The sequence below is a fragment of the Thalassophryne amazonica genome, chromosome 16 (genome assembly GCF_902500255.1).
Source record: "Thalassophryne amazonica chromosome 16, fThaAma1.1, whole genome shotgun sequence".
In the NCBI taxonomy this organism is placed as follows: domain Eukaryota; kingdom Metazoa; phylum Chordata; class Actinopteri; order Batrachoidiformes; family Batrachoididae; genus Thalassophryne; species Thalassophryne amazonica.
This window is the reverse complement of record NC_047118.1, coordinates 12,384,767-12,412,438: the sequence shown is the minus strand read 5'-3', so window position 1 is coordinate 12,412,438 and position 27,672 is coordinate 12,384,767. Positions and strand designations below refer to the sequence as shown.

At 41.5% G+C, this 27,672-nt stretch overlaps 2 protein-coding genes across 2 annotated transcripts in view; one reads left to right on the top strand and one right to left on the bottom strand.

Moving 5' to 3' along the window:
• mlx (MAX dimerization protein MLX) overlaps positions 1 to 19,229 on the top strand; it is a 19,886-nt gene extending 657 nt beyond the window's left edge. Inside the window, exons 2-8 of the mRNA XM_034189917.1 lie at positions 12,263 to 12,299; positions 12,444 to 12,533; positions 13,088 to 13,197; positions 13,333 to 13,435; positions 14,846 to 14,945; positions 17,394 to 17,595; positions 17,682 to 19,229. Of these exons, the coding sequence (XP_034045808.1) occupies positions 12,263 to 12,299; positions 12,444 to 12,533; positions 13,088 to 13,197; positions 13,333 to 13,435; positions 14,846 to 14,945; positions 17,394 to 17,595; positions 17,682 to 17,738 (699 nt within the window). The 3' untranslated portion in view covers positions 17,739 to 19,229. The remainder of the gene's footprint in view (positions 1 to 12,262; positions 12,300 to 12,443; positions 12,534 to 13,087; positions 13,198 to 13,332; positions 13,436 to 14,845; positions 14,946 to 17,393; positions 17,596 to 17,681) is intronic.
• psmc3ip (PSMC3 interacting protein) lies at positions 17,931 to 27,672 on the bottom strand. Its single transcript, XM_034189918.1, has 8 exons — positions 27,530 to 27,672; positions 27,196 to 27,296; positions 21,115 to 21,204; positions 20,901 to 21,012; positions 20,496 to 20,641; positions 20,108 to 20,161; positions 19,861 to 19,920; positions 17,931 to 19,782 (listed from the first exon to the last, which is right to left on the bottom strand). The coding sequence occupies exons 1-8, from the start codon at positions 27,546 to 27,548 to the stop codon at positions 19,726 to 19,728; spliced, it is 639 nt and encodes a 212-aa protein (XP_034045809.1). The 5' UTR covers positions 27,549 to 27,672; the 3' UTR covers positions 17,931 to 19,725.

The window sequence follows — 27,672 nt, the reverse complement described above, 5'->3', positions numbered from 1 at the left end:
GTGAGATGTATATGTATGTGTCACTTTTATATAACTTATGTTCGTATCATCAGAGATCTCCTATTTTGAATAACTGCACGAAATGCAAAAATGCTTATTTTAAAACAACTCCAAGGAAACATTCTTGAACGGAAAAAGCTGGAAGCAGAAAATATATAGTTTCTCTTGATATTAGAGCTGTATCACTTAATCAACTGTTGCATTAATTGACAACTATTTTGATACATTTATCACTTTCAGCCATTTTTTCCCTAATTGTCTAATTTAAGCTTCCTAAACTTGAATATGGTGTATTTATTTATTTATTTTTGTAACTAGTTTCTTTACTCCTTTTAGGCAGTAAAGTTAATCTTTGGTCTGTGGACAAAACAAGACATTTGGAAGGATCATCTTATGCTCTGGAAAACACTGATTGACATTTTTCACAATTGTCTGACATTTTGTGGACTTAATCAATATTTGATTAATGGACATGAAAATAGCAGTCATCCAGTGGCTTCTCATCCCAAAATATCACAGAGTTGTGCAATTTTTGCCCGAGATCCACAACTGGCAATTTCCAGTTTACTGGTGAAGTTAGTGCAGTATTCTGCATCTAACCTACTTTTAAACATTTCTCAAAAGTGTAAGCAGACTGATTTATCACTTTGCTTCCTTTAAAATGATCAGAACATATTTTGCTGTACTGTACTGGGTGCATCATGTTATTATGCTTTTTTTTATCGTAGAATGTACTTTTACCCTGTCTACAATTTTTACTCTTGCTCTTCTCACATATCCAAACCCAATATCATTGCATGTTTGCGCTTCCTCAAGTTAGGAACATGTTTCCTCTCCTGCTGCACAACTTGAATGACATTTTGGAAGTGTTCTTCCGAACGTGCAATAGTTTAACCCCATGCTTAGCACAGTCGTTTACAACATTTATTGCTGAAATGTTCTGCTTGCTTTCCAGGAAAGCTGGACTCCAGTTTGTAACTGGTTCACCCATGAAGCTTGCATCAGTCTGCAGCAAATAGAGCATGAACGAGTTGCTTGGTCCAGTAAGATCAGCAAGTGAAGTAGTGATTGCTAACTCAGGAAACTATGGCTTGCCTTCTGAAGACCCATAGCTGTTCTGTGGTCTTACCACATCTTCTTTGGGTTTGCATGCAAGCAAGGCTGCGGATAACTGCTGGCACTGGGCTAACGGTACCTTTTCACTAAACAAAGACAGTGGAATCATCTCCTCTGTCATACCACAGGTGTCACTTAGTGGCTCGAATTGCAGACTCAGCAATCAGCTTGGAGCTACCAGTTTATCTCTTTGATGCAGTTGGAGGGCAAGGTGTTGTACATTCATCATAGGAGGTGTCACCCTCATCAGCAGTGGAGGGAGTCTCATCCTCTTACGTAGAGGGCCAAGAAGGGTTGCCCATTGAGGTGCACTGGAGGTGTTGATTCTCATGTTGACATCTTGCTCTCTGTTCTGCTGCCTCAAATCTTTTATTACATCTGGATATTTTTTCAGACACTTATTTATCGAGTGAAGCAAAAGCAGCTGCTCGATCACTCTCCATAGACTTGAGGAATGCAGTATCTTCAGGATTATTAATGAGTTCATAGACATTCGAACGCCACAGTTTAAAAGTCATCTCCAGCATCTCTTCATGCTCCTGAAGCCAGGCCTTGGCTTCTGTCTCCCTATGTGCCTTTGGTATTGCATGCAGTTTGTTGTTGGTGTCTACAAGGTGAAGAATCTTCTCACAGGCCTTCTGTTCAGAAATCACTGGAATGCTGGCTTTCTCATAGAAGCCAAGAATCTGTTGGAGCACTATTTTGGCCGTGGAGTACCTTTGCGTTGCACCGGTGCTGCCTGGCCGTTTGCTCTTCACAGCCTTTCGTAGATGATATACGAGGTCTGTTAGAAAAGTATCCAACCTTTTTATTTTTTGCAAAAACCATATGGATTTGAATCACGTGTGATTGCATCAGCCAAGCTTGAACCTTCGTGCGCATGCGTGAGTTTTTTCACGCCTGTCGGTTGCGTCATTCGCCTGTGAGCAGGCTTTGTGTGAGCAGTGGTCCACCCCTTTCATCGGAGTTTTATTGCGAATAAATGTCTGACGATTTGGAGCTTTGCTGCATCAAATTTTTCCAGAAACTGTGACAGACCTCCAGGTGGACACCATTCGGAAAATTCATATGGCTTTCAGTGACGATTTTATGGGGATTACACAGATTAAGGAGTGCTCCAGTCGGTTTAAAGACCGCCCACAGCGTCTGAGAGCGCGGCGCACTCCGAGCGCCGATCGACAGGCTGACACCCCGCTGAAACAACCAGATCATTTCCAACGTGAAGGCTTTGTTGATCCGGGACGTTGTCTGACTTCCACAAAAAAAGGCAGAAGGCGTGGACATCAGCACTTTTTTGGCACATTCCACTGTTACAGGAGTTTTTTTCATGGAAAGAGGAGCGGAGGGATGCGCCACCGTGCTGCTCATGGTGCGGCACAAAACCACCTCCATGTTGGTCTCACAGGACGGCTTTCAGATGGCTCAGACGGCTTTCGGTTGCTTTTCAGTCGTGTGAATATCCAAGAAATTGAGCTGGACATGCCCCAACATGTCCTGTGAGGCTTCATCATGGCGTGAAACAACCGACAGGCATGAAAAAACTCACGCATGCGCACGAAAGTTCAAGCTTGGCTGATGCAATCACACGTGATTCAGAGCCATATGGTTTTTGCAAAAAATAAAAAGGTCGGATACTTTTCTAACAGACCTCGTATAGCACAGCGGAGTACTTGGCGAAAGGATGTCAATCGTGCTCCAGTTATTGTGGCATCTTGCTTGCAAATGGCACCACCCTGTCCAAACATAATGGCAGATTTGCGGGTAGTCATCAAACCACTTTGACAAGGTTTGGGAATGTCGGCATGCTCAGACATTTTCTAAAACAGCCTGGAAAGAAACAACCACAAGTAGTCCACAAATGTATCATGTAAATGAGACATTTTGAGGCTTTGGGAGACCAGTGTAGGTGATTACTTATACACTTAATATACAGCTTACATTGAAAGTATGACAAAATACTGCAAACACACAGACACGATTTCAGGACTTTTGAGCATACTTTGTTGTATTCCATGGGACCTCTAAACATGCATGGATTTCCATATTTCACATGTGACATTCCCTATACTAGGGGTGGCCAAGTTCGGTCCTCGAGAGCCACCTTCCTGACACTCTTAGTTGTCTCCCTGCTCCAACTCACCTGAATCCAATAAAAGACTCGTTAGCAGACTTTTAATGAGCCTTTCATTGGATTCAGGTGTGTTGGAGCAGGGAGACAACTAAGAGTGTCAGGAAGGTGGCTCTCGAGGACCGAACTTGGCCACCCCTGCATACCAGTGTCAAAAATTAAGCATAGGTAAAAGTTAGATTTCCAACATTCATATACAGTAGTGTTCAGAATAATAGTAGTGCTGTGTGACTAAAAAGATGAATCCAGGTTTTGAGTATATTTCTTATTGTTACATGGGAAACAAGGTACCAGTAGATTCAGTAGATTCTCACAAATCCAACAAGACCAAGCATTCATGATATGTACACTCTTAAGGCTATGAAATTGGGCTATTAGTAAAAAAAAAAGTAGAAAAGGGGGTGTTCACAAAGATAGTAGCATCTGCTGTTGACGCTACAAACTCAAAACTATTATGTTCAAACTGCTTTTTAGCAATCTTGTGAATCACTAAACTAGTATTTAGTTGTATAACAACAGTTTTTCATGATTTCTTCACATCTGCGAGGCATTAATTTTGTTGGTTTGGAACCAAGATTTTGCTCGTTTACTAGTGTGCTTGGGGTCATTGTCTTGTTGAAACACCCATTTCAAGGGCATGTCCTCTTCAGCATAAGGCAACATGACCTCTTCAAGTATTTTGACATATCCAAATTGATCCATGATACCTGGTATGTGATATATAGGCCCAACACCATAGTAGGAGAAACATGCCCATATCATGATGCTTGCACCACCATGCTTCACTGTCTTCACCGTGAACTGTGGCTTGAATTCAGAGTTTGGGGGTCGTCTCACAAACTGTCTGCGGCCCTTGGACCCAAAAAGAACAATTTTACTCTCATCAGTCCACAAAATATTCCTCCATTTCTCTTTAGGCCAGTTGATGTGTTCTTTGGCAAATTGTAACCTCTTCTGCACGTCTTTTATTTAACAAAGGGACTTTGCAGGGGATTCTTGCAAATAAATTAGCTTCACACAGGTGTCTTCTAACTGTCACAGCACTTACAGGTAACTCCAGACTGTCTTTGATCATCCTGGAGCTGATCAATGGGTGAGCCTTTGCCATTCTATTTATTCTTCTATCCATTTTGATGGTTGTTTTCCGTTTTCTTCCACGCGTCTGTTTTTTTTTTTGTTTTTTTGTCCATTTTAAAGCATTGGAGATCATTGTAGATGAACAGCCTATAATTTTTTGCACCTGCGTATAAGTTTTCCCCTCTCCAATCAACTTTTTAATCAAACTACGCTGTTCTTCTGAACAATGTCTTGAACGTCCCATTTTCCTCAGGCTTTCAAAGAGAAAAGCATGTTCAACAGGTGCTGGCTTCATCCTTAAATAGGGGACACCTGATTCACACCTGTTTGTTCCACAAAATTGACGAACTCACTGACTGAATGCCACACTACTATTATGTGAACACCCCCTTTTCTACTTTTTTTTTTACTAATAGCCCAATTTCATAGCCTTAAGAGTGTGCATATCATGAATGCTTGGTCTTGTTGGATTTGTGAGGATCTACTGAATCTACTGGTACCTTGTTTTCCATGTAACAATACGAAATATACTCAAAACCTGGATTAATCTTTTTAGTCACTTAGCACTACTATTATTCTGAACACTACTGTATTTTATGCACCCTACTGTTTAGTTCATTTGTCCCGAGGGACGGCTTTTCTCCAAAGTTGTAATCTTTTTAGTTTTATGTATGGAAATCTGTAGTATGATCTCTTGATCCCAAGCACCTTATTCTTCCCAGATGAGTTGCTGCACAATGGAGCATCACATATCCCCTATGTGCAACAATACTATAATTCTTGTGCAATAATAACTTGTACACTCATGTGCAACTCAAGACCACATCTCAGGAATTGTTGCAATTCATTTAGAAGTGTAACATTGTTCACCTTTAAGAGAGAATTACCCAAAAGATTCAAGCCATTTATTGTCATATACAACCCCAATTCCGATGAAGTTGGGACGTTGTGTAAAATGTAAATAAAAACAGAATACAGATACAGCTTAGGACTCTGACGAGGGCAGTTGCATCTCTTTCACTCTCCCTTATCTCTCTGCCTTTAACCTTCAAGTCCCTACTTCAACAGACTGTGAATTCCTCAAAACTATATTGGATTCTGGATCTATTGGACTACTATTGGATTAACCATGGAATTGATCAGCTTGTCTCTGAACGCTATTGACACCATTTTTTCTACAAGAAGGTCAGGACCGGGGGATCCTACCTGCCCAGATGGAACGTATCCTGTGGGCTATGTCCTCGACTCATGGGGGTCTTGGCGTGTCGCATGCTTGCCGCCTTTCTCCATTGAGGATGTCAAGGATTTATTCATTTTTGGTCTCATGGCAGCAGGGCTGGTACTTTTTGGCTTATGTGCTGCCTTGATCTACCGGAAAATTGGCAAGACGGCGGCATCAAGAACCACGGGCCCTCGCTTGTCCGTCATAATTAACAAGGTTGGCAAGGCAGTGCATTCTCAGACTGCGTTGACTCTTGAACTCAGACGCAAATTGGATGACACCTTGGAGCTGATGCGTGCCTTGCAGTTGAAGCTGGAGGTTTCGGAGGCCAGTAAATATTCTTAATTCATAATTGGGAATATTCTTAATTCATAATTGGGATTTGGTTGTTCAAATGGAACTGTTAAAACGTGTTTTTCACTGCTCAGCTGCAAAACTCCAGGCTATCTAGCCTCAAGGTCAATTGCCCACTGTTTACCTCCAGAGGAATTTATTGAGGCCTTGGTGAGATTATTCAGCTCCATTCTTATCTCAACCCACAAAGACAATAACTGACTTACACATGGACTGAAGCGTGCTCCAGTTAATTAATTAATTGCTGTTTGTATGTGGAATGTGAGTGCGGAAATCTCGTTGTTGTAATGACAATGATAATAATATCTGTCTGTCTGTCTATTACAATGATTTGCAAATCCTCTTCAACTTATATTCAATTGAATACACCACAAAGACTAGATTGAAGAGGATTTGCAAATCATTGTATTCTGTTTTTATTTACATTTTACACAACATCCCAACTTCATTGGAATAGGGGTTGTACACAGCAAAAAACAAAACAAAAAAACATTAAGACCATGCAAAGAAATAATTGTTAGCTTCCCCTTACTTGCACACAACAGTGTTGTTGTTGTCCATTTAGCTGCGGTAAAGTTTAAAAAGCATAAATAATAAAGTTAAAAAAATTAAAATGCAATAAAGAGCACAGTGCCTAATGACATTCAGTGGCAGTCGATTTGAAGATGAAGGTTGGGGTTAACTTTTAACATTATTCAGTAAAAGGCTGTCAACCAAAAAGGATTCCATTATTCTAAAATTGACATTTAAAAAAGGCTCAGCCTTTGTCCTCCTGGTGATTAATTATAAATGTTTGTCTTGCCTTTTAATGTTGATTTGACATGCATTGCTTCATCTTCGGTGGATAAGGTCATGGTCTTAATTGATGGACTTTTTTGGCCCGTCAAATTATGGAATCTTCCATGCTGTATAAAAACGCTTTGCATGTCAAACTGCTGACCAAACGAAAATCTGGCATTGTGAATATGAACTGATGCAAAGTTGTCTTGCATCTTCGGGGGCGCGGCCTGCTGCTGACCCTGCGCTCACTGTTTGTTTCACTGTTTGTGTGTTAGTGTTATTAAATTTGTTTTAACATATTTTTTTTAAGCAGTTCATTGGTTTAATGTGGATGTGACCTGTTAGAACTTCACTGCACTTTGCACTTTGGACCTTATCGTTGCAATGAAAATCGCACTGCTGTGGATCATTTTCTGCCTATCAGCGTTTGCGCACGGGAGCTGCCTCACAAGCCGGCAAAGCTTCCTTACCTATACCAGAGAGCATCTTTTGTCACTTCGCTCACCTGGTGGGGTTCCTTCAGTTTGTCTACCTGCGGACTGTCAGGAAATCCGACGGCCTCTTAAATGTCTGGGGAAGAGGAAAAAGCGTGGCTCCAGGGGAGGCGTGAGGCACCGACTCTGGAGACGCCGCAGCAGATTCCCGCTGCCCGTCATCACTCTAACGTCCGCTCGGTAAGCAATAAACCCGATGAACTTGTGCTGAGAGCCGAGCATGACAGTGAATTTAGACAGAGCAATCTTGTGTGTTTGACGGAAACATGGCTTAAAGATCATCGCGATACACCAAGCCTGTCAGGCTACACCGCTGTCAGAGCGGACAGGGACGCACGCACTGCGCACAAATCCATCGGAGGGGGTCTGTGTTTGTTTGTGGATAACACCTGGGCCACTCAATACAGCATACGAGAGCAAGTATGCACACCTGACTGAGATACTGACTGTATCTTTTAGACCCTTTTATCTTCCGCGGGAGTTCGGACAGATCACTGTCATTCTCGTATACGTGCCTGGACCAGATGACGACGCAGCAGGAGAGAGAATAGCAGAGAGCTATAATAATGCACTCACCCACTCTGCTGACCAGCCCATTTTCATTCTGGGTGACTTTAACTCCTGCAGTCTGTCTGACCACCTGCCCACTCTACAGCAATATGTAGACTGTCCTACACGTCTGCATCGGACGCTTGACCGTTGCTATGGCAACATCCCAGAGGCTTATAAAGCGGTATGCAGACCGCCTCTTGGAAAATCTGACCACAATGTGATTCATCTTTTGCCAGAATACAAAGCTGTGGTCAAAAGAATTAAAAAAGTTAATAAGCAGGTACAGGTGTGGTCCGAGGAAAGCAAAGAGCAACTCAGAGACTGTTTTGATGAAACAAACTGGGATATTTTCTTTGAATCCTGTCTGGATGGAGATGAACTCACTGACACCATCACATCTTATATTAAGTTCTGTGAGGATAATGTGTCAGAGACTAAAACTGTGAAAATATTCCCAAATAACAAACCCTGGGTGTCCAAACAATTGAAAATCTGTCTTAATGAAAAGAAGGCAGCCTTCTGCTCTGGTAATGTGCAATTAACGCAGGAAAAAAGGAGACAGCTGAGAGGGAATATATTTAAGGCAAAAATTGAGTACAAGAATAAAGTACAAAGTAAATTTTTCAGTGGCAATATACAACAAGACTGGGAAGGTCTAAATACACTGATGGGCAAATCCAGTAAGAAGTGTGATGCTCTTACAACCATTAATCAATGTTTTGTTGATGAGTTAAACCGTTTCTTCTGTAGATTTGATAAAGTGGATGATAAACAGGAATGTGATGAGATCTGTAAAAATCTTCCTGCAGGAGCCCCCACAGCCATCACTGAGGATGCAGTGGCTAAAAGTCTTTCTAAACTGAAGCCAAACAAGGCCACTGGCCCGAAAGCCCGTCTACTCAAAGACTGTGCTCCTCAATTAAAAGGAGTCTTTTCCAGATTGTTTAATTCCCTTCTTGTCACAGGAGTGCCCAAATCTTGCAAATTCTCCATAATAAGGCCTATACCAAAAAGGCCAGGAGCAAGCAAACCTGAAGATTTTCGGCCCATTGCCATAACCTCCATATTATGTAAAACTATGGAGAGAGTTTTAGTTGACGTCCTGACCACCACAGTGGTCAGTGAACTAGACCCTCTGCAGTTTGCCTATAAGAGGGACAGAGGTACTGATGATGCCGGATTGATCTTGCTGGACATGATCTCAAAGCAGCTTTCACTTGCCAAAGACAGAGGTACTGATGATGCCGGATTGATCTTGCTGGACATGATCTCAAAGCAGCTTTCACTTGCCAAAGCATATGCTCGGGTTTTGTTTGTAGACTTCAGTGCAGCTTTTAATTCTATAAAATTACATATTCTTCTGAAAAGGCTGGCTGATTTAAATGTTGAAAAGGGCCTGATGCTCTGGATCAGAGACTTTCTGTCTTGTCGCCCTCAAAGAGTTTGTGCTAACAACATTCTGTCAGGAGAGCTCATCATAAGCACTGGCTGCCCACAGGGTAGCGTTCTTTCACCTCTGCTCTTCTCTCTTTTTACAAACGAATTTGCAGTGAATGACACAATCTTTAAACTGATTAAATACGCGGATGACATGGCCCTAGTCGGCCTGCTACAAAAGTGTGACTCCTCTGGCGAAGCCTCCTATCTCGCTCACACTAAGGCTCTTGAAGCTTGGTGTCTCGACAGCCAGCTGGAAATCAATGTGTCTAAGACAAAGGAGCTTGTTTTTCACACAAAGCAAGAACTGACCGTGCAGCCAGTTTCACTCGATGACCAGCTTGTTGAAACGGTTGAAACTTTTAAATATCTTGGTACAGTTCTTGATAGTCACTTGAGCTTCTTTGAAAACACTGATTTTGTCTTTAAGAAATGTTCACAGTGACTCAGTCTTCTCAGAAGATTGAGTTGTCTTGGTGTTAATCCGCAGATTTTAGAGCTTGTGTATTCTGCACATATTGAGAGTATTTTAACATTTCATCTTTGTGTTTGGTTTGGTCACTTGAGTTGTAAATGTAAGGATAAATGAAATAGAATTGTAAAAATGGCGGGGAAAATTGTGGGAAAACCCCAGAAGACTCTGGCCCACATTTACACTGACAGGATGAGGAGGAAAGCTGAGAGAGTCCTGGCAGACAGCTCTCATCCTCTGTCCTGTCAGTTTGAGCTCTTGAAGTCTGGGAGGCGCTACAGAGCTCCTCTGGCCAAAGGTTCTTTCAAAAAATCTTTTATACCAAATGCCGTCACCGTAATGAACTCAAAAAAGTGACCACTCCACAAATTAAACCTGAACTGCTTTACTTCTGTTTTATTTGATTTTATTAGATCTTATTGTACGTTTTATTTATCTTGCTAGGTCTTATTCTACTTCTTCCTTTACTTCCATGTATTTTATGTATCTTATTTTTGTTTTATTCGTGTGTTTGTATGACTGTTTTATGACTGTTTTTTTGTCTTTTTTGTGCTGGTGAGCCGAAGACAATTTTCCACATCGGTGGACAATAAAGAATTATTCTATTCTATTCTATCTATTATTTATAAATACTTTTATATAGAAATAAAGTAGACATTCTAACTGATTTAACACATATTTCATAAAATGACATGCATGCTATTGGGAAAATCTTATTATTTTTTAAAGGTTTTTAGGCAAATGGTGTCCATCTGTAACTGCATTGCCAACTTATTTTCAAACTCTGAATTTTATAATAATAGTAATAATACTTTTTATAACGCACTTTACATTTACAAAAAATCTCAAAGTTCTAGAACATAAAATGAACAAAAACATATTAAAATTACACATTAAAAACTTTTCTAAATAAAAATGTCTTTAGCTGCTTTTTAAAAGACTCCACAGACTGCGGCACTCTTAGGTGCTGGGGCAGGGCGTTCCAAAGCCTGAAAAGATCTGTCCCCATGGTGCAGAGCTTGGTCCGAGTTTGGCAGAGGCGATTTGACTCAGTGGACCGGAGGCATCAAGTGGTGGTGTGTGGAGTGAGGAACTCTGTCAGATAGTCTGGGGCATGGCCATGGAGGCACTGGAAAGTCAGCAGGTAGCACTTGTACTCAAACCTCTGCTGGACCAGGAGCCAGTGGAGGGATTGAAGTATAGGGGTAATGTGATCATATTTGTGCCTCCTCATCAGGATCTGGGCAGCGCAGTTCTGAATGTGCTGGAGCTTCTGAATGCTCCTGCCCGAGATCTCGACGAGGAGGGCATTACAATAGTCTAGCCTGGAGGAGACAAAGGCATGGACCAGCCTCTCATGGAGGAGCGAAGCTTGGAAATGTTTCTAAGGTGAAAATAAAGAGATTTTACAAAGGTGGTGGATATGATGATCAAAAGAGAGGGTGGTGTGAAACCTGACCCTGAGGTTTGTTACAGAGGAGGATAAGGGATTGAGTGGCATGAAAATGAGAGAGCTGTAATTGGGGAGGAGTGGTGCTGATGTGGTGTGCCAACAAGGATGGCTTTTGCTTTGGTGCTTTTTAGCTGTAAGAAATTTCCTGTCATCCACACCTGTATTTCCTCCAGGCAGGCTCTAAGTGTAGACAGAGCGGTTGCCGGGGATGTGGAGTCGGTTCGCAGGTAGAGCTATCATCGGCATAGCAGTGGAAGGAAATCCCATGCTTGCCAATGATGTGACCCAGGGGGAGCATATAGATGGTAAATAAGGTGGGGCCAAGAATGGCTCCTTGAGGAACCCCACAGATGACAGTGTGAGGCTTCAACCTTGCGTCCCCCAGGGCCACTTACTCAACCCTACCCGCGAGGAAGGACTGGAACCACTGAAGGACAGCTCCAGTCATACCAACTGTATGCTGCAATCGGTGGAGGAGGATCTGGTGGTCCACAGTGTCGAAAGCAGCAGTCAGATCTAACAGCACCAGGACGGATGGATAGCCCTGGTCAGCCGCCACCAGCAGGTCGTTAGTGACTCTGACCAGGGCTGTCTCAGTGCTATGTACTGCACAAAAGCCAGGCTGAAATTTTTCATAAAGTCCACAGGTTTGCAGATGTTGCTCCAGCTGGCTAGCCACAACCTTTTCTAAAAACCTTTGAAATAATAGGCAGGTTTGAAATGGGCATGTAGTTTGCCAGGGTGTTTGGTTTATGGTTAATTTGAACCCATTTTACTGGTTTCAGTAAAATGTGTTCATATTTGTTAGGTTATTAGTCTCGTTAACTAAATTGGGATGATTTGTCTCTTCAACAGGTGAATAAAATGCACCTTTATTAACTGCAAACACCTGACTTCTTTTGATCGAATGTGCACAGACAGTAAACTGTCCTACATTAAACTGTGAATTTATAAATGGAGGCACTAATTTGCTTGCAGCTTTTGCCACCTTGCATATTTGGAATTGGACAAGTCAGAGCAGTTCTCAGTGGTGGGTGTAAACGTCTACCAGTCAGGCCACTTATTGGTCTATTGTTGGCATATGTAGGGCAACACAATTTCCTTCCCTGTTGTTCCACACCTCTCAGCTTTGATTCTCTCTTTTTCCTTCTTCTGTTGTCTGACGATGGCTCAGCAGACTGACAGTGCTTTCAGCGACAGCGGTTTTGACCCTAGTGAGTATCCCGCCACTTCATATATATATATATATATATATATATATTTTTATCCTCTCATGCTGTATAATGTGGCCTTCTCTTTCTGGATTTGAGTTCATCTGATCTCTTTGTTACTTTGACAAGTCTGTTGCTGATCTTTAGGTTTCTTTGCTGAAGCTGTAACAAAGGGTACCATTGTGTCCAGAGCCAACAGCATCGGCTCCACGAGTGCCTCATCAGTCCCAAACACAGGTGATGTGTTTAGAATCGGAGTCTAAATTTTTGTACAATACTTGTGTATAAGGGCGTCATATTTAAGCTTTATAACACTCATAGGTTCTATGTAAATAAGATAAAATTATTGTCACAAAGATAAAACTCTAGACTAAAATTTATTAACAGGAAATATTACATTGGGTTCTTCAACGGGAGCAGCCAAAAGAAGGAAGAAGAAAAAGAAGAATAACGTTGGGTTCTGAATCCAGAGTGACTCCACTGTTATAAGCTTTATCGGATCAGGTTAATCGTTATCTGTAAGCATATTCTTCTTTAATGGTCTAATTAAATGGGAGGTGATGGTGTTTAAAACAATGAGCTTGAGACCGGAGGATCCTCTGTTCAAATCCCCCGAGGACTACTAAGGGCTCTTGGGCAAAGACCTTAACACAAAATTTGCTCTTGCATGGCAGCATGCTGATGTGTGTGTGCTGAACAAATGGATTCCATTTGTGAGTTGGTCAACAAGTTTCTGCCCTTGGAATTAAACAGTGTGTTTCCTCATTTGGGACACTTTCATTCTTCAATAGATGATGAAGATAGTGATTACAGACATGAAACATCATATAAGGACTCTTATAAAGATCGGCGACGACAAGCACACACGCAGGCTGAGCAGAAACGTAGGGATGCTATCAAGGTAAAGCTATAATATTTGGCAGAAAGCTAAGCAAGTTTCCCTCACCTTGAATGAACTTTTATTTTGTAGATTTTCATTTTCTTTGCCATTTTTAATAACAGAACTTTGCTTTTTTTTTTTTTTTTTAAACACCAGAAAGGTTATGATGACCTCCAGGCAATCGTTCCAACGTGCCAACAGCAGTCTGATTATGCAGTGGGAGCACAGAAAATCAGCAAAGCCACAGTCCTGCAGAAAAGTAAGGTCCAAAATGTAGCTGTTTGCAGCTACTGAATTTTCTGGCTAATTTGGCAAAGTGATGTTAAACTGGTAACATGACTGACATGCATGTGGGTGTGTGTTGGGTGGGTGTGGCGCGGGGGAGAGAGAAGGTAGCTTCCTTTTCTTGCTATTTTTATACTGCCTGTTCATTGACTGTAAGGTTAAGAAGAAAACAAATACTGGAAATGTCACTTGGCCACTTTCCGTAGCCAACAAATGACTAGAAGGTAATTTCCAAAGTAGACTGCTGTTATTAAAGAGATGTCTTTGACAGGCAATTATGACTTTGATTTATGAATGTTTAAAGCACAAAAGCTTCTGTGTTAAAACGTTTCCAGAGACAAAAAAAAATATATATTTTTTTTGTATGACATCACCTCAGTGCAGAGGACGGGGCTTGGTGCTTGGACAATTATGCAGTGGCAAATCAAATAATGTAATAATGTAATGTTGAAATGTATCATTTCAATTGGCATTGAAATGAGATTTTTTTTTTCTTTGGACTTGGTGTCCAGATTTTTGTAATGGAAAGAGGAGCGGAGAAATTCGCCACGGAGCCGCTCATGGCGCGGGACGAAAGCACCTCCGTGTTGTTCCGTGGCAAATTTCTCCGCTCCTCTTTCCATTACAAAAACTCCTGTAACAGTGGAATGTGCCGAAAAAGTGCTATGTCCAGCTGTCTTGCCATTTCTCTGGTAGTCAGACGACGTCCCGGATCAACAAAGCGTTCACTTTGGAAATGATCTGGTCGTTTGAGCCTGTCGATCATCGCTTGGTGCGCCATCCGCCGCTGTGGGCCGTCTTTAATCCAGTTGTAATTGTCCTTAATCTGTGTGATCCCCATAAGATCTTCACCGAAAGCCATCTGAATTTTCCAAATGGTTTCCACTTGGCTGTCTCTCACACTTTCTGAAAAAATTTTGATGAAGCAAAGCGGCAGTCGATCAGCCAATTTCCTGACAATGAAAATCCGACGAGGGGGCTGGACCACTCCTCCCACAAGGCGTGCTCACAGGCGAATGACGCAACCGATAGGTGTGAAAAAACTCACGCATGTGCATGAAGGTTCAAGCTTGGCTGATGCAATCACACGATTCAAATCCATATAGTTTTTGCAAAAAATAAAAAGGTCGGATAGTTTTCTAACAGACCTCGTAAATGGAAAATATATGTAAAACAGTCCTGTCAGACAAGTGTTAGGGAAGGTATTTTACAGTATCCTTTTAAGGATACTGTAAAATACCTTCCCTAACATTTATCCATGACAGCAGAATTGCTGTCATGGATAAGTCAAATTTCAGGGTTGAAATGGGAAGCTGCCACAATGGAATTTTTCTGCAGTTTCAAAGGAAAAACCAGTGGCTGTTTTCTCTCTTTTTTTCAATAGCAATTGATTACATAAATTTTCTTCATAAAGAGAAGAAAAAACAAGAAGAAGAAGTTTCTGTTCTAAGAAAAGAAGTGATGGCGTTGAAGATCATGAAGACGTAAGTGTATGGTACACATGTCTTCTGTTAAGTGCAACTATGGGTTTATGGATTTTAATGAGACACACAGTACACCATGTGAAGGACTAGAGCTCTTGGCCAAACTTCTGTTGTAACTGCATTAAACATCGTCCAGGTGGAGATATTTCTCCATTTCAAGACCTTTGCATACAGGCTGCTGTGGGGCACGGTAGTGAACCTGATGCTTATAGTAGTAGATATACATGATGAAAAATCATTCCAGTTTGGGACACCAGGAAGCCATGCAGCAGGTTGTAGATGGCAGAGCAGAAATGCTTGATCAAGACATTTTTGTACTGATCTGTATCTGATTAATTAAGCTTGAGTCATCAAGTAAGTGTGCACAAACTGTCTGCTTTGCTATCAGGTCATTGTCTGCTCTTTAAACAGTGTGTGTCTCACTCCGTTTCAGAAGCAGGGATCAATAAAGTTCTGTCTAATCTCATTTCTTCATAACAGCACAATGCACTTATTGTAGTTAAGAGCAAAAGCATCAATGATCTGGTCGCTGTCCAGGGCCTGTGTTCTCTGAGGGTTAAGTGCCAGTGTGACGGAGGCCAGCAGGAGTCGCTGTATGTGTGGTAGTCAGTAAACCTCACTCCCCAGCAGCTAATAGGACTCTTTGTCCACAGGGCCAGAGGCTTTCTGGTTGGCGTATCCGTCTCCCATACTGGAGATTGTGAGTTTGCGTCCTGAGCTGCTATTCCTCAGGCAGTTCTTTAGGTGACGCAGACTTCACTTCTTTCCAATTCCACTCATAGGTATTTGGGCAGCAAAACCCAATCCATTTCAACAACTTGAAACTAACTACACTCAGTACAGTACAATGATGTTATCATGACATTGTTGAATGTGATATTGAGTGTGTGAAAAATTAGGTCAAATTATTACTCATTTTGTGTAAAACAGTTCCGTTTAGCAATCAATCAATTCAATCAATTTTATTTATATAGCGCCAAATCACAACAAACAGTTGCCCCAAGGCGCTTTATATTGTAAGGCAAGGCCATACAATAATTACGTAAAAACCCCAACGGTCAAAACGACCCCTTGTGAGCAAGCACTTGGCGACAGTGGGAAGGAAAAACTCCCTTTTAACAGGAAGAAACCTCCAGCAGAACCAGGCTCAGGGAGGGGCAGTCTTCTGCTGGGACTGGTTGGGGCTGAGGGAGAGAACCAGGAAAAAGACATGCTGTGGAGGGGAGCAGAGATCAATCACTAATGATTAAATGCAGAGCGGTGCATACAGAGCAAAAAGAGAAAGAAACACTCAGTGCATCATGGGAACCCCCCAGCAGTCTAAGTCTATAGCAGCATAACTAAGGGATGGTTCAGGGTCACCTGATCCAGCCCTAACTATAAGATTTAGCAAAAAGGAAAGTTTTAAGCCTAATCTTAAAAGTAGAGAGGGTGTCTGTCTCCCTGATCTGAATTGGGAGCTGGTTCCACAGGAGAGGAGCCTGAAAGCTGAAGGCTCTGCCTCCCATTCTACTCTTACAAACCCTAGGAACTACAAGTAAGCCTGCAGTCTGAGAGTGAAGTGCTCTATTGGGGAAAAGCATTCATATGCTTTTATGAATGCTTATTTTATTTTATGAGAGAAATATTTATCTAAACAGATCAATCAGAAAACACCAGATTCGGGCGTCTGTTAGGAGTTGATGGGCTGTGCACATGAATTAGCAAATCAGCTTGTGGCAGAGCAGGGAGAGACGAAAAATGTGCATGTTCAGGGGTCCTTGAGGATCGGATTGAGAACCCGTGCCGTATAACACCTCTGGGTCATTATGTTTCGGTCCATCCGATGCAATCAGGCTGTCCAGGAGCATGCCCTCGTCCAGATCTGGGAGATCCCCCCCAGGGCACCATCTGTCATCTCATGAGGAGCATGCTCTGATGTTGTCAGACATGCATACAAGCACGTGGGGAGTAAACAGTACCATTTTGAGTTGCTGCAATGAAATTTTAGCAAAATGGACAAGCCTGCATCATTTTTTCACTTTGATTTACAGGGTGTCTTTGCATTCAGCCTGCTGTTGTTTGACAACCAATGTGGCATCTTCTTGTTCAGTACATATCAGGAAAGATATCTAGCATGATTTCCCCCCTACTTAAATGTCATCTGATGTGTTTTCAAAGTGTTCCTGACGTTTTCTTAACATACACAGAGCCAAGACTGAGCTGGTCCAAACTACATTGACTGATATTTGGGCTTGATCTAGCTCAGGTCTTACACTGTCAGACCAAAGGAGACTCATGAACACCGCAACAAGTCTTGGACACTTTTGACAGCAGCACTGACTCACGCATTGGGGTTGTTTTACCAAAAGATTTTGCTCCATTCTAGATTTAGTCCCATATAAATGGTTAGTGAGTTCTTCACTATTATTTCTGTACAAACTGTCCGTACTTTGCTTTCCTCTTTAGGAACTATGAGCACATAGTGAAGGCCCACCAGAACAACCCACAGCAGGGACAGGACCAGGTGTCTGACCAGGTCAAGTTCAATGTGTTTCAGAGCATCATGGACTCTCTGTTCCAGTCTTTTAGTAACTCTGTGTCAGTGAGCAGTTTTCAGGAACTGTCTGCCTGCGTGTTCAGCTGGATCGAAGAGCACTGTAAACCACAAGTAAGGAACATGTTTGGCACATTTACAATCGACTGTTATTAATCATGTTGATATCTTTGTATGCATTGCTCTCCCCCCTCCTCCAGACATTAAGGGAGTTTGTTGTCGGCGTTCTCCGTCACCTCAATGGTCAGCTTTACTGAGTGGATGTAGACACCCCTGACTTTGGGCTTGCTCTGTCCTCTCCTGGTGGACTGTCAGTCTCAGGCAGTGTGCAGTATTTACACTCATTCAACTCAGCAGCAACTTGCCGGCTGTAATTGCCTTACCTCAAGCCGCCTGTTCAGACGTGACGTCACATTGGATTGAGGTGTTAGGATTTTTTTTTTACTCCTCCTGATTGCAGAATATCTGCTGCTGACACTCCGTATTTCTTCTGACTGCTCCAGTTTGATGTGCACGAACTGTTTGCTAAATTCACCAGATAACGAAAATGTGACTTATCGTTGTAAAAACTAAAAGTTCTCCAGCCTGGTTCTGAGGCACCACCAGCGTGCACCTTCCCCCCCATCTCTCTTACTCAATTTGCAGCGTATTCATTCAGGTCAGACTTCCTCTCATGTTTAATGGGTGGCCATAACCTGCCTCCTTTCTTTTAATTTGTCCAGACTATCCAAAAAGTGTTTGATCCTGAACGAGACCACCTCTCTTTGTCCAGACTGTGGTTCAAAGCACCTTCAATGCCTATTCCGGTTCAAACCAAACTTAAAAAAAAAAAAAAAAGTCTGACGCAAACAAGGTCAATGCAAAAACGCCAGAGAACTACCACTGGAATGTCAAGTGCAGCCAAGGCTTTGGGCGGGGGTTGCCACTCAGACGTCACTGTAGTTCCATCCAGTTGCTGTGCCGGTCCAATTACTGATGACAGGTTTCTGGCCACACCCTTTTCCTTTTGATGTTCAAAATGAAGACTGACAGTCCAGTCTGTCAGCTGACACTTGTAGTGGCTACATTGGAGGCAACTGGCATTGTCTATCAACACCATCAACAGGTTGTACCAAGGAATAGAAAATACTCATCTGCTCTTCATCACCATTGTAAAGATGTTCTGATCAACCCTCAGAGCCCTAATGATGCTCTCCTACATTCTGGTCAAATTGTATATAAACAGATCGTATCTTTCCCCAGTTTTCTGGATACGTATGTCTCACCTTCAGAAAGCTGAGACTGTTCTGAACATTTGGATGTGAAACCCATGGGCATTACACTAAAAGTACATTAAAAGGGGAGTTTATTAATGTAGTCAAATCCAGAAAATACCGACGGCGCTGTGGGTTAAATTCAGGCACTGACTATCATGTGAAACTTGTACCAGTTGGATATTTAATTTTGTTGCTTTTGTTGTTCCTCATCCTTAAAATCAGGGATATTGATTGTAAAAAGAATGTGCTACTAAACTGCAGTTGTTTCACTTGTGGGCAGTGTTTGCAGTATTTGAACTTCTTGTACATTTTTTTTTTTAATGAAAGAATTTCAAATTGCAGTAGTTTGTCTTTGTTTCCTTTGGTTCCCAGTACCTCATTATGTCATGTGGTGTTGTAATTAAAGCATCACATGGTTTTACAATGTGTAAAACCATCCTGCATCAGTCAGGTTTCTGGAGGAGAGCTGAATAAAAACAAGCTGTCTTATGGTTTCAGTTTCATGTGCTTTAAACTGTATAAATAAATGAGTAGCTAGAGAACAAAGCAAATTGATAATCCTTTCAGCAATCACAGCTTAAAAAAATGTTAAGGAAATGGGCAGTTTAAGACATTACAGTTAAGAGCCATTTTAATGGTTACAACAGACTGACACACACACAAAAAAAAAAAACTGTCAGACCCCAACCAAATTATACAGTTTTCCAGCAAATATTATGAACAGCTATAAAAAAAAAAAAAAATGCTAAGCCATAACGAGTACCCCACCTGATATTTTGACTGTCAGACCCTTGGTTTTATAAAATAAGCCAATGTTGTCAAAGAATACTTTCAGTGGTACATCTTAAATTGTGAATATTTTTTGTTGACTTGCTACTAAAGTACTTTTTGTGCTTTTATTTTTAAGTTATAAAGTATGTGGGGTAGTTCAAACCATTCTTGTCATTTCTGAGCCAAGCTTCACATGGACTCACAGTCAGGAATCGTTTTAAGTATTTGGCACGGCCACCTTACAGTCCTCATCGGTCTCAACCCCAACTTCATCCTGCGCACAGAACACGGCATGGTAATCGGTGCCGGAGTGAAAATCAGGACCTAAATCACATTAACATCTTCCACTCACCAGGAACTCCTTTTTGCTCTTAGGATATCCCTCCAGAATTGCATTTATCATGTCTGAAGCCTGAAAGAAAAAAAAAATAAAATTTTAATATTGAGTTCAGCACAAGTGCAAAACACAGAGCTGTCACATCCTGACCCGCGTGTAATGCTAGGAAGGAACAAGTAAGTGAATCACTGAATATTATGAATAATTGCAAGATACTGATAACTTTTTCTCAATGCATTAAAATGATCAAAATCTATATCACCAATCGCTTCCGCTTTTTCCACTCTTTTACATAGACAGTCCGTTCTTTATACACCTGGAAAGGAAAATATGAATGTCTTAAATTACTATTTTCTAAGATGGTTTTGCTGTAAAACACCAAACACACCATGAACATAGGATTGCAGCTAATCATTATAATTCTGGATTAAGCTGATTTTCTCAAGCGAAAAATGTTGATTAGCATTTCTCAAAACAAAAGATGACGTCTTCAAATGTCTCATTTTATACACAAAGATATTTAGTTTGTCCGACAGAAGTAAAAGAACCAGAAAATAGTAACTTTTTATGAGCTGCAATCAGAGAATTTGGACAAATTACTCAAACATGAATTGATCATCAAAATATCTGGTGATTTTTGCTTTGCCCACCTTGTCTTTCTCTTCTGGTGTGACGTGATTTGCGGCCGACTTGATTTTCTCCAGTCGTGTTTTGTATCTGGAACACTCCGCCTTCAGTGCTTTGATCTCTGATGTCATTTCCTCTGTCGTGAGGGAGCTGCTGAGCTCCTTCAGTTCTGTCGTCACAAATTACAACAAATCCAGCAAAATCATGAGACGGATTCCTTACATGTTGACTTGACTGACAAAGTCAACATTAACCATCAACATTTTTATGGTTCTCTTTTCTTCAGATTTGATGTTTTTTCCTGCATAAGCAATTGTTATTTGTAGCTATTTGCCGTGAAATAAATATGATCTTTTTTACTACACTTATTCAATTAACTACATCTTAATGCTTTTTCAGTAAATTCCAAAAGTGACGGTTTACTTCACCTGCCTCGAGATGTCTGCAGGTCTGAGTCAGGGACTGCACCTCAGTGCTGAGCTCCGAGATCTGAACATCCATCGTCTTCAAGTCTGCATCATTTACATCTTTGAACTGAGCCTGCGGGGACGATTAACAGTAACAACTTGTGCGTACTGTGTGCCAAATTCTGTCTGTTGTTTACAGACTAACAGATTCATAATTATAGATCAGAATATTAACCTGATCAGCAAAATAAATCTTTTGCTTCCCGTAGGTTTTCTCCTTGATCTTGCCCTCTAGAGCCAGATGCTCCATGGCTTTGACCACTGCCTGGAGAAGTAGAAATTGACAAACTGTTATTACAAGGAATGCTAAGGGAAGAGGGGGAACCAAAACACACTAACGCTACAACTGCATGTTCCTGCAATGTTGCTTTGGTGTTAACATGGTTGATCACTCATTACTCAAATGTACAACCCCTGGCAATAATTATGGAATCACTGGCCTCGGAGGATGTTCATTCAGTTGTTTAATTTTGTAGGAAAAAAAAAAGCAGATCACAGACATGACACAAAACTAAAGTCATTTCAAATGGCAGCTTTCTGGCTTTAAGAAACACTTAAGAAATCAGGAAAAAAAAAATTGTGGCAGTCAGTAACGGTTACTTTTTTAAACCAAGCAGAAGGAAAAAATACGGACTCACTCAATTCTGAGGAATAAATTATGGAATCACCCTGTAAATTTTCATCCCCAAAACTAACACCTGCATGAAATCAGATCTGCTCGTGCATCTAAAAAGGAGTGATCACACCTTGGAGAGCTGTTGCACCAAGTGGACTGACATGAATCATGGCTCCAACATGAGAGATGTCAATTGAAACAAAGGAGAGGATTATCAAACTCTTGAAAGAGGGTAAATCATCACGCAGTGTTGCAAAAGATGTTGGTTGTTCACAGTCAGCTGTGTCTAAACTCTGGACCAAATACAAACAACATGGGAAGGTTGTTAAAGGCAAACATACTGGTAGACCAAGGAAGTAGTGATGGGATGAACAACACTGGTGCGTCAACACTGTGCCGAGCACACAAGAGTGAAACCCCGTATCGGTGCGCGTATCGCTTTAAGAGAAAATCACGTGACCGATACAGGAACTGTGTCGTTCGGCTGCGCAGCGCCAAATTGTGTTTCTAAGGAAACAAACTATCAACGTTGCGGATTTGTTGGATGGAGTTTTACTGGTGGATTTTTGCTTGCCCTCACCTTGCTCCACTGACTTCATGGCACGTTCAAAGACATTTCCCCAGTCTGGAATAATTTTGATCTTTTGACGCCACATAAGATAAATCTTATTCTCCTTTCGGCATTGTTTACTGTTATTTTTCCAATTAGATATGTTTGTACTCCTTTACAATACTGGAAGAATAACCAGAAAACATATACACACCTTTATCAAGTCGCACTGAAATTTTTATGCTTACCAACTTCATCTGTACCCTGTGAAAGAGTTTTTTCTAAGGCAGGGGAACTGGTGTGTAAGAGGAGAAATCGCTTGGAGCAATGACACTTCAGAAACCTTTGTTCTTCAATAAAAATGCATAAATTAATCTATTTTCAGTCTTTTATTTCGTATGCTTTAACACTTAAGTTAACAAATTTCCATACACAAGTTCCAAATTTTAACTCTGAATTTTATTACAAATTTGCTATATTTTACAAACCAACTCAGTTTAGCATTTACACAAACAAGGTTTTAAGCAAATTTTAAACTCTTCTCATGAACATCTTAACTCGACACAAATTGAGCACATGAAATTACGTAATGATGAGATCAGATTTTAAATAGAGGACTGGCGATTAACTATTTCACAGGCTGACGTTGCATTTGCAGCACGGTAACTTTTCCATCTTATTTACCTGCAATGATTTTATAACTACTGCAGGGGTCACTATTGAGCGACCAACAGTGTCAACAGTGCCGACACAGTTTGTGCAGTGTCAATACACTCCTTGAGGTATCATCATCCCATCACTACAAGGAAGACATCAAAGCGTCAAGACAGAAAACTTAAAGCAATATGTCTCAAAAATCGAAAATGCACAACAAAACAAATGAGGAACGAATGGGAGGAAACTGGAGTCAACGTCTGTGACCGAACTGTAAGAAACCGCCTAAAGGAAATGGGATTTACATACAGAAAAGCTAAACGAAAGCCATCATTAACACCTAAACAGAAAAAAACAAGGTTACAATGGGCTAAGGAAAAGCAATCGTGGACTGTGGATGACTGGATGAAAGTCATATTCAGTGATGAATCTCGAATCTGCATTGGGCAAGGTGATGATGCTGGAACTTTTGTTTGGTGCTGTTCCAATGAGATTTATAAAGATGACTGTCTGAAGAGAACATGTAAATTTCCACAGTCATTGATGATATGGGGCTGCATGTCAGGTAACGGCACTGGGGAGATGGCTGTCATTACATCATCAATAAATGCACAAGTTTACGTTGATATTTTGGACACTTTTCTTATCCCATCAATTGAAAGGATGTTTGGGGATGATGAAATCATTTTTCAAGATGATAATGCATCTTGCCATAGAGCAAAAACTGTGAAAACATTCCTTGCAAAAAGACACATAGGGTCAATGTCATGGCCTGCAAATAGTCCGGATCTTAATCCAATTGAAAATCTTTGGTGGAAGTTGAAGAAAATGGTCCATGACAAGGCTCCAACCTGCAAAGCTGATCTGGCAACAGCAATCAGAGAAAGTTGGAGCCAGATTGATGAAGAGTACTGTCTGTCACTCATTAAGTCCATGCCTCAGAGACTGCAAGCTGTTATAAAAGCCAGAGGTGGTGCAACAAAATACTAGTGATGTGTTGGAGCGTTCTTTTGTTTTTCATAATTCCATAATTTTTTCCTCAGAATTGAGTGATTCCATATTTTTTTCCCTCTGCTTGGTCTAAAAAAGTAACCGTTACTGACTGCCACAATTATTTTTCCTGATTTCTTATAGTGTTTCTTAAAGCCAGAAAGTTGCCATTTGAAATGACTTTAGTTTTGTGTCATGTCTATGATCTGCTTTTTTTCTACAAAATTAAACAACTGAATGAACATCCTCCGAGGCCGGTGATTCTATAATTTTTGCCAGGGGTTGTATATCTGAACCATATAAAATTACAAATATTTTGGATCCAAAGAAAGTGTCAACATCATTTCATCAATTCAAAAAGGTAATTTCAGCCCTGAAAGTGAGCCGCCTCATAATCACATGACCTAGATTAACCAATCAGAAGCACTATGTATGAATAGAATTGCATAATCTCCAGAATCAATAAGTGGGTTTTAACCAGGTTTTGCAGATGGGTTCCCTCCCACCCAACCAACCCAATGACCATCCCATTCATTTTTATGGTTTAGTCGTAAAAGATTAAGGTCAAACTTTTGGCCCATGCAAATAGATGGGGGAAAATATTTCACATCTAAAATCAGACGCTACTTCTTCCGTTTTAGGTACTGGACCCTATAAGAGTGTAGCTGCACCGTTGTGAAAGTGTCAACTGAATGAGAATGCAACTAGTTTCAGATGGTCACCCCTGCCAGCTGGGACTTGAAGTGGTCAAGGCTCTCAGCATTAACTACAGGGTCTGGTAGGCTGTTCCAGATGCGGGCGACGTCGTGGAAGAATGAGTGCTTTGCCAGTATAGTCCAGGCATAGGGAACTCGGAACCTGCTGTTGCCTCTCGTCCTGGTGTTGAGTCTTAAGGTGATCCTCTGGTGGGCGGTACATCATCATTGCATGGGATTTTGCTCTCCTTTCACTGAGAGGCTCCCAGCCAAGGTTCTTGAGCAAGGATGTAACACTCTCAAATAGTCATTTTGTACGAAGCATGCATACCGGCACTGTTTGTTAGTTGGGTCACGCGGGATCGTCATTTTCGGAATCCATGTTGAGAGTCATCCAGGATGTTGAGTTTGTCAAGGAGGCACATAATGCTATTTTGCATTATATGTTCCATGAGCTTGCATCAGATGGCCGTTAGTGACATCAGTCCATAGTCCGAGGCTGCAGCAGGGTCACCTTTTTTGAACACCGGGACAACATCAGCCTTGAGCTAAGTAGGTGGGATGGCACTTTGGTTGTAGAAAGCCTGGAAGATGAGGGTGAATCTGGGCGCTGGTTGGTCAGCTTCCTCCTTCATCAGATAAGCTGGTATTTAATCTGGGCCAGTGGGTTGGGAGGTTTGATGTTTCTCAGCATCTTGGCAAAGCCATTTTCACGGATGTTATGGTGTCCATGTCTGGGAAGGGGTATGAGGTGAGTTTAGGCATATCTGTCTTTTGTAAATACCTGGCCAAATTGTTCAGTATAGTGGCTTGTGTGGCAGCATCACAAGAAAGCCTTCATGGTCTCGTAGTGGTTATACAGTGCATGAACCTTTTTTGAGGGACTTCACATACGAATAGAGGCACTATGTCTTATTTCTGTTCATTGGGTTTAGGGTGTGCCAAGTCCTTCAGGTTGTTGGTGTGGCGATATTTCTTCTGCACCTGGTTTTGTCTGCAGGATATGGTGTTGGCCAATGGTTTAATGAATGCTGATTAAATTCATTTGGTGAGTATATAGTCCTTCATGATAGTCTTCATAGCTGTGGAGAAAGCATTCCACAGTTCCTGGATGGGGGCTCTGTCAAGTATGTGTTGGAGAATTCAAGGGTGAGTTGGTTGATTTTGTTTCGTATGGTGTTCAAGTCGAGCCATTTCCAAAACAGGATCTTGTGTTTTGGTGGCTTGCATTTTGCAAGTCTCAATCTGGTGGTGACAAGGACTGCTGCATGGTCCGACAGACCTGGGACAGTGATGTAACGTTGGACAAATGTGGGTCTGTTCGTAAGTACCAGGTCTAATGTGATGTCTGGATTATACCTGGTGGGGAAGTTGATCCAGGCCAAGGTCTTGGAATGTGTTGCGGTAGGTCTTGTTCACAGCGGATGAGTTCTGATTACCACTGATGGACATATCACTCCACTGGATGTGGGGTAGATTGAAGTTACCTGCTGTGAACATGATGGCTGATGTGTTTTGCTAGGTCTTGTGTAGGACCCAGCAATCCAAAAAAAAAAAAATCTCCTGTTCATTTTGGTACCTCAAGTTTCAAAGTACCACTGGTAATAAGTGCATTCTTGAAAGGGTAGTTGTAAAACAGCTAACTGATCATCTGCAGAGGAATGGTCTATTTGAAGAGTTTCAGTCAGGTTTTAGAATTCATCATAGTACAGAAACAGCATTAGTGAAGGTTACAAATGATCTTCTTATGGCCTCAGACAGTGGACTGAATTCAAAATGCTGCAGCTAGAGTACTAACGGGGACTAGAAGGAGAGAGCATATCTCACCCATATTGGCCTCTCTTCATTGGCTTCCTGTTAATTCTAGAATAGAATTTAAAATTCTTCTTCTTACTTATAAGGTTTTGAATAATCAGGTCCCATCTCATCTTAGGGACCTCATAGTACCATATCACCCCAATAGAGCGCTTCGCTCTCAGACTGCAGGCTTACTTGTAGTTCCTAGGGTTTGTAAGAGTAGAATGGGAGGCAGAGCCTTCAGCTTTCAGGCTCCTCTCCTGTGGAACCAGCTCCCAATTCAGATCAGGGAGACAGACACCCTCTCTACTTTTAAGATTAGGCTTAAAACTTTCCTTTTTGCTAAAGCTTATAGTTAGGGCTGGATCAGGCGACCCTGAACCATCCCTTAGTTATGCTGCTATAGACTTAGACTGCTGGGGGGTTCCCATGATGCACTGAGTGTTTCTTTCTCTTTTTGCTCTGTATGCACCACTCTGCATTTAATCATTAGTGATTGATCTCTGCTCCCCTCCACAGCATGTCTTTTTCCTGGTTCTCTCCCTCAGCCCCAACCAGTCCCTGCAGAAGACTGCCCCTCCCTGAGCCTGGTTCTGCTGGAGGTTTCTTCCTGTTAAAAGGGAGTTTTTCCTTCCCACTGTCGCCAAGTGCTTGCTCACAGGGGGTCGTTTTGACCTTTGGGGTTTTTTACATAATTATTGTATGGCCTTGCCTTACAATATAAAGCGCCTTGGGGCAACTGTTTGTTGTGATTTGGCGCTATATAAATAAAATTGATTGATTGATTTGTCATATTATTGCGCTATCCTTGTGAACTTTAATGTACATGTATACGATGTATCATTGAATTTTGCTAAATAAAAATCAATCAGGCTGTCCATGTTAAGTGTGGCATAACTGATGTCTGAGCTGGGTGGACGGTATGTGACTACTGTAAGCGTGACTTATTCTCACCGTTTTGCCAAGTCCATGCTGTTTTTGTAAGTTACAGAAGACATCCTGAGCGCTGTAAGGACGGTTCTTCTCATTCAGATAGGCGAGAATTAGCGCCGCACCTGTGGCGACAAAAAAAGAATAATACGCTTCAAACATGTCTTTATCTACGATTATTTTAAAAAGTCCTGTGTGGAACCGTAAGGCTTTTGAAGGAAAATTCAAAGTTTATCGTTCTCTTTTGCTAGCATCATGCATCTGCTAGCTTCTTAGCTTCGCTAGCAAACAATACAACGTCATTATTTTTGGATAAGACTTTTAAAACGTCACTGAGAAAAGTTCAACAATGACTTACCGTTGTCTTTCTTACTCATTTCAGTCGCTTTTTAATTCAGTTTAGCTTTCCGAAACTGAGTTTCGCGCAAAATGAGCTTTACCGAAAAGATCGCTTACGAGTGTGAAGCACCGCGAGCACAAATCGGTTCTGCGCCAACTTTG

What these genes read in the sequence shown, in the direction of transcription:
- psmc3ip (XM_034189918.1), bottom strand. An exon ending in CTGCAGACATCTCGAGGCAG is followed by an intron (nt 20,642 to 20,900) that starts GTGAAGTAAACC and finishes TTGTGACGACAG; the next exon opens with AACTGAAGGAGCTCAGCAGC. An exon ending in CACCAGAAGAGAAAGACAAG is followed by an intron (nt 20,162 to 20,495) that starts GTGGGCAAAGCA and finishes TTTCCTTTCCAG; the next exon opens with GTGTATAAAGAACGGACTGT.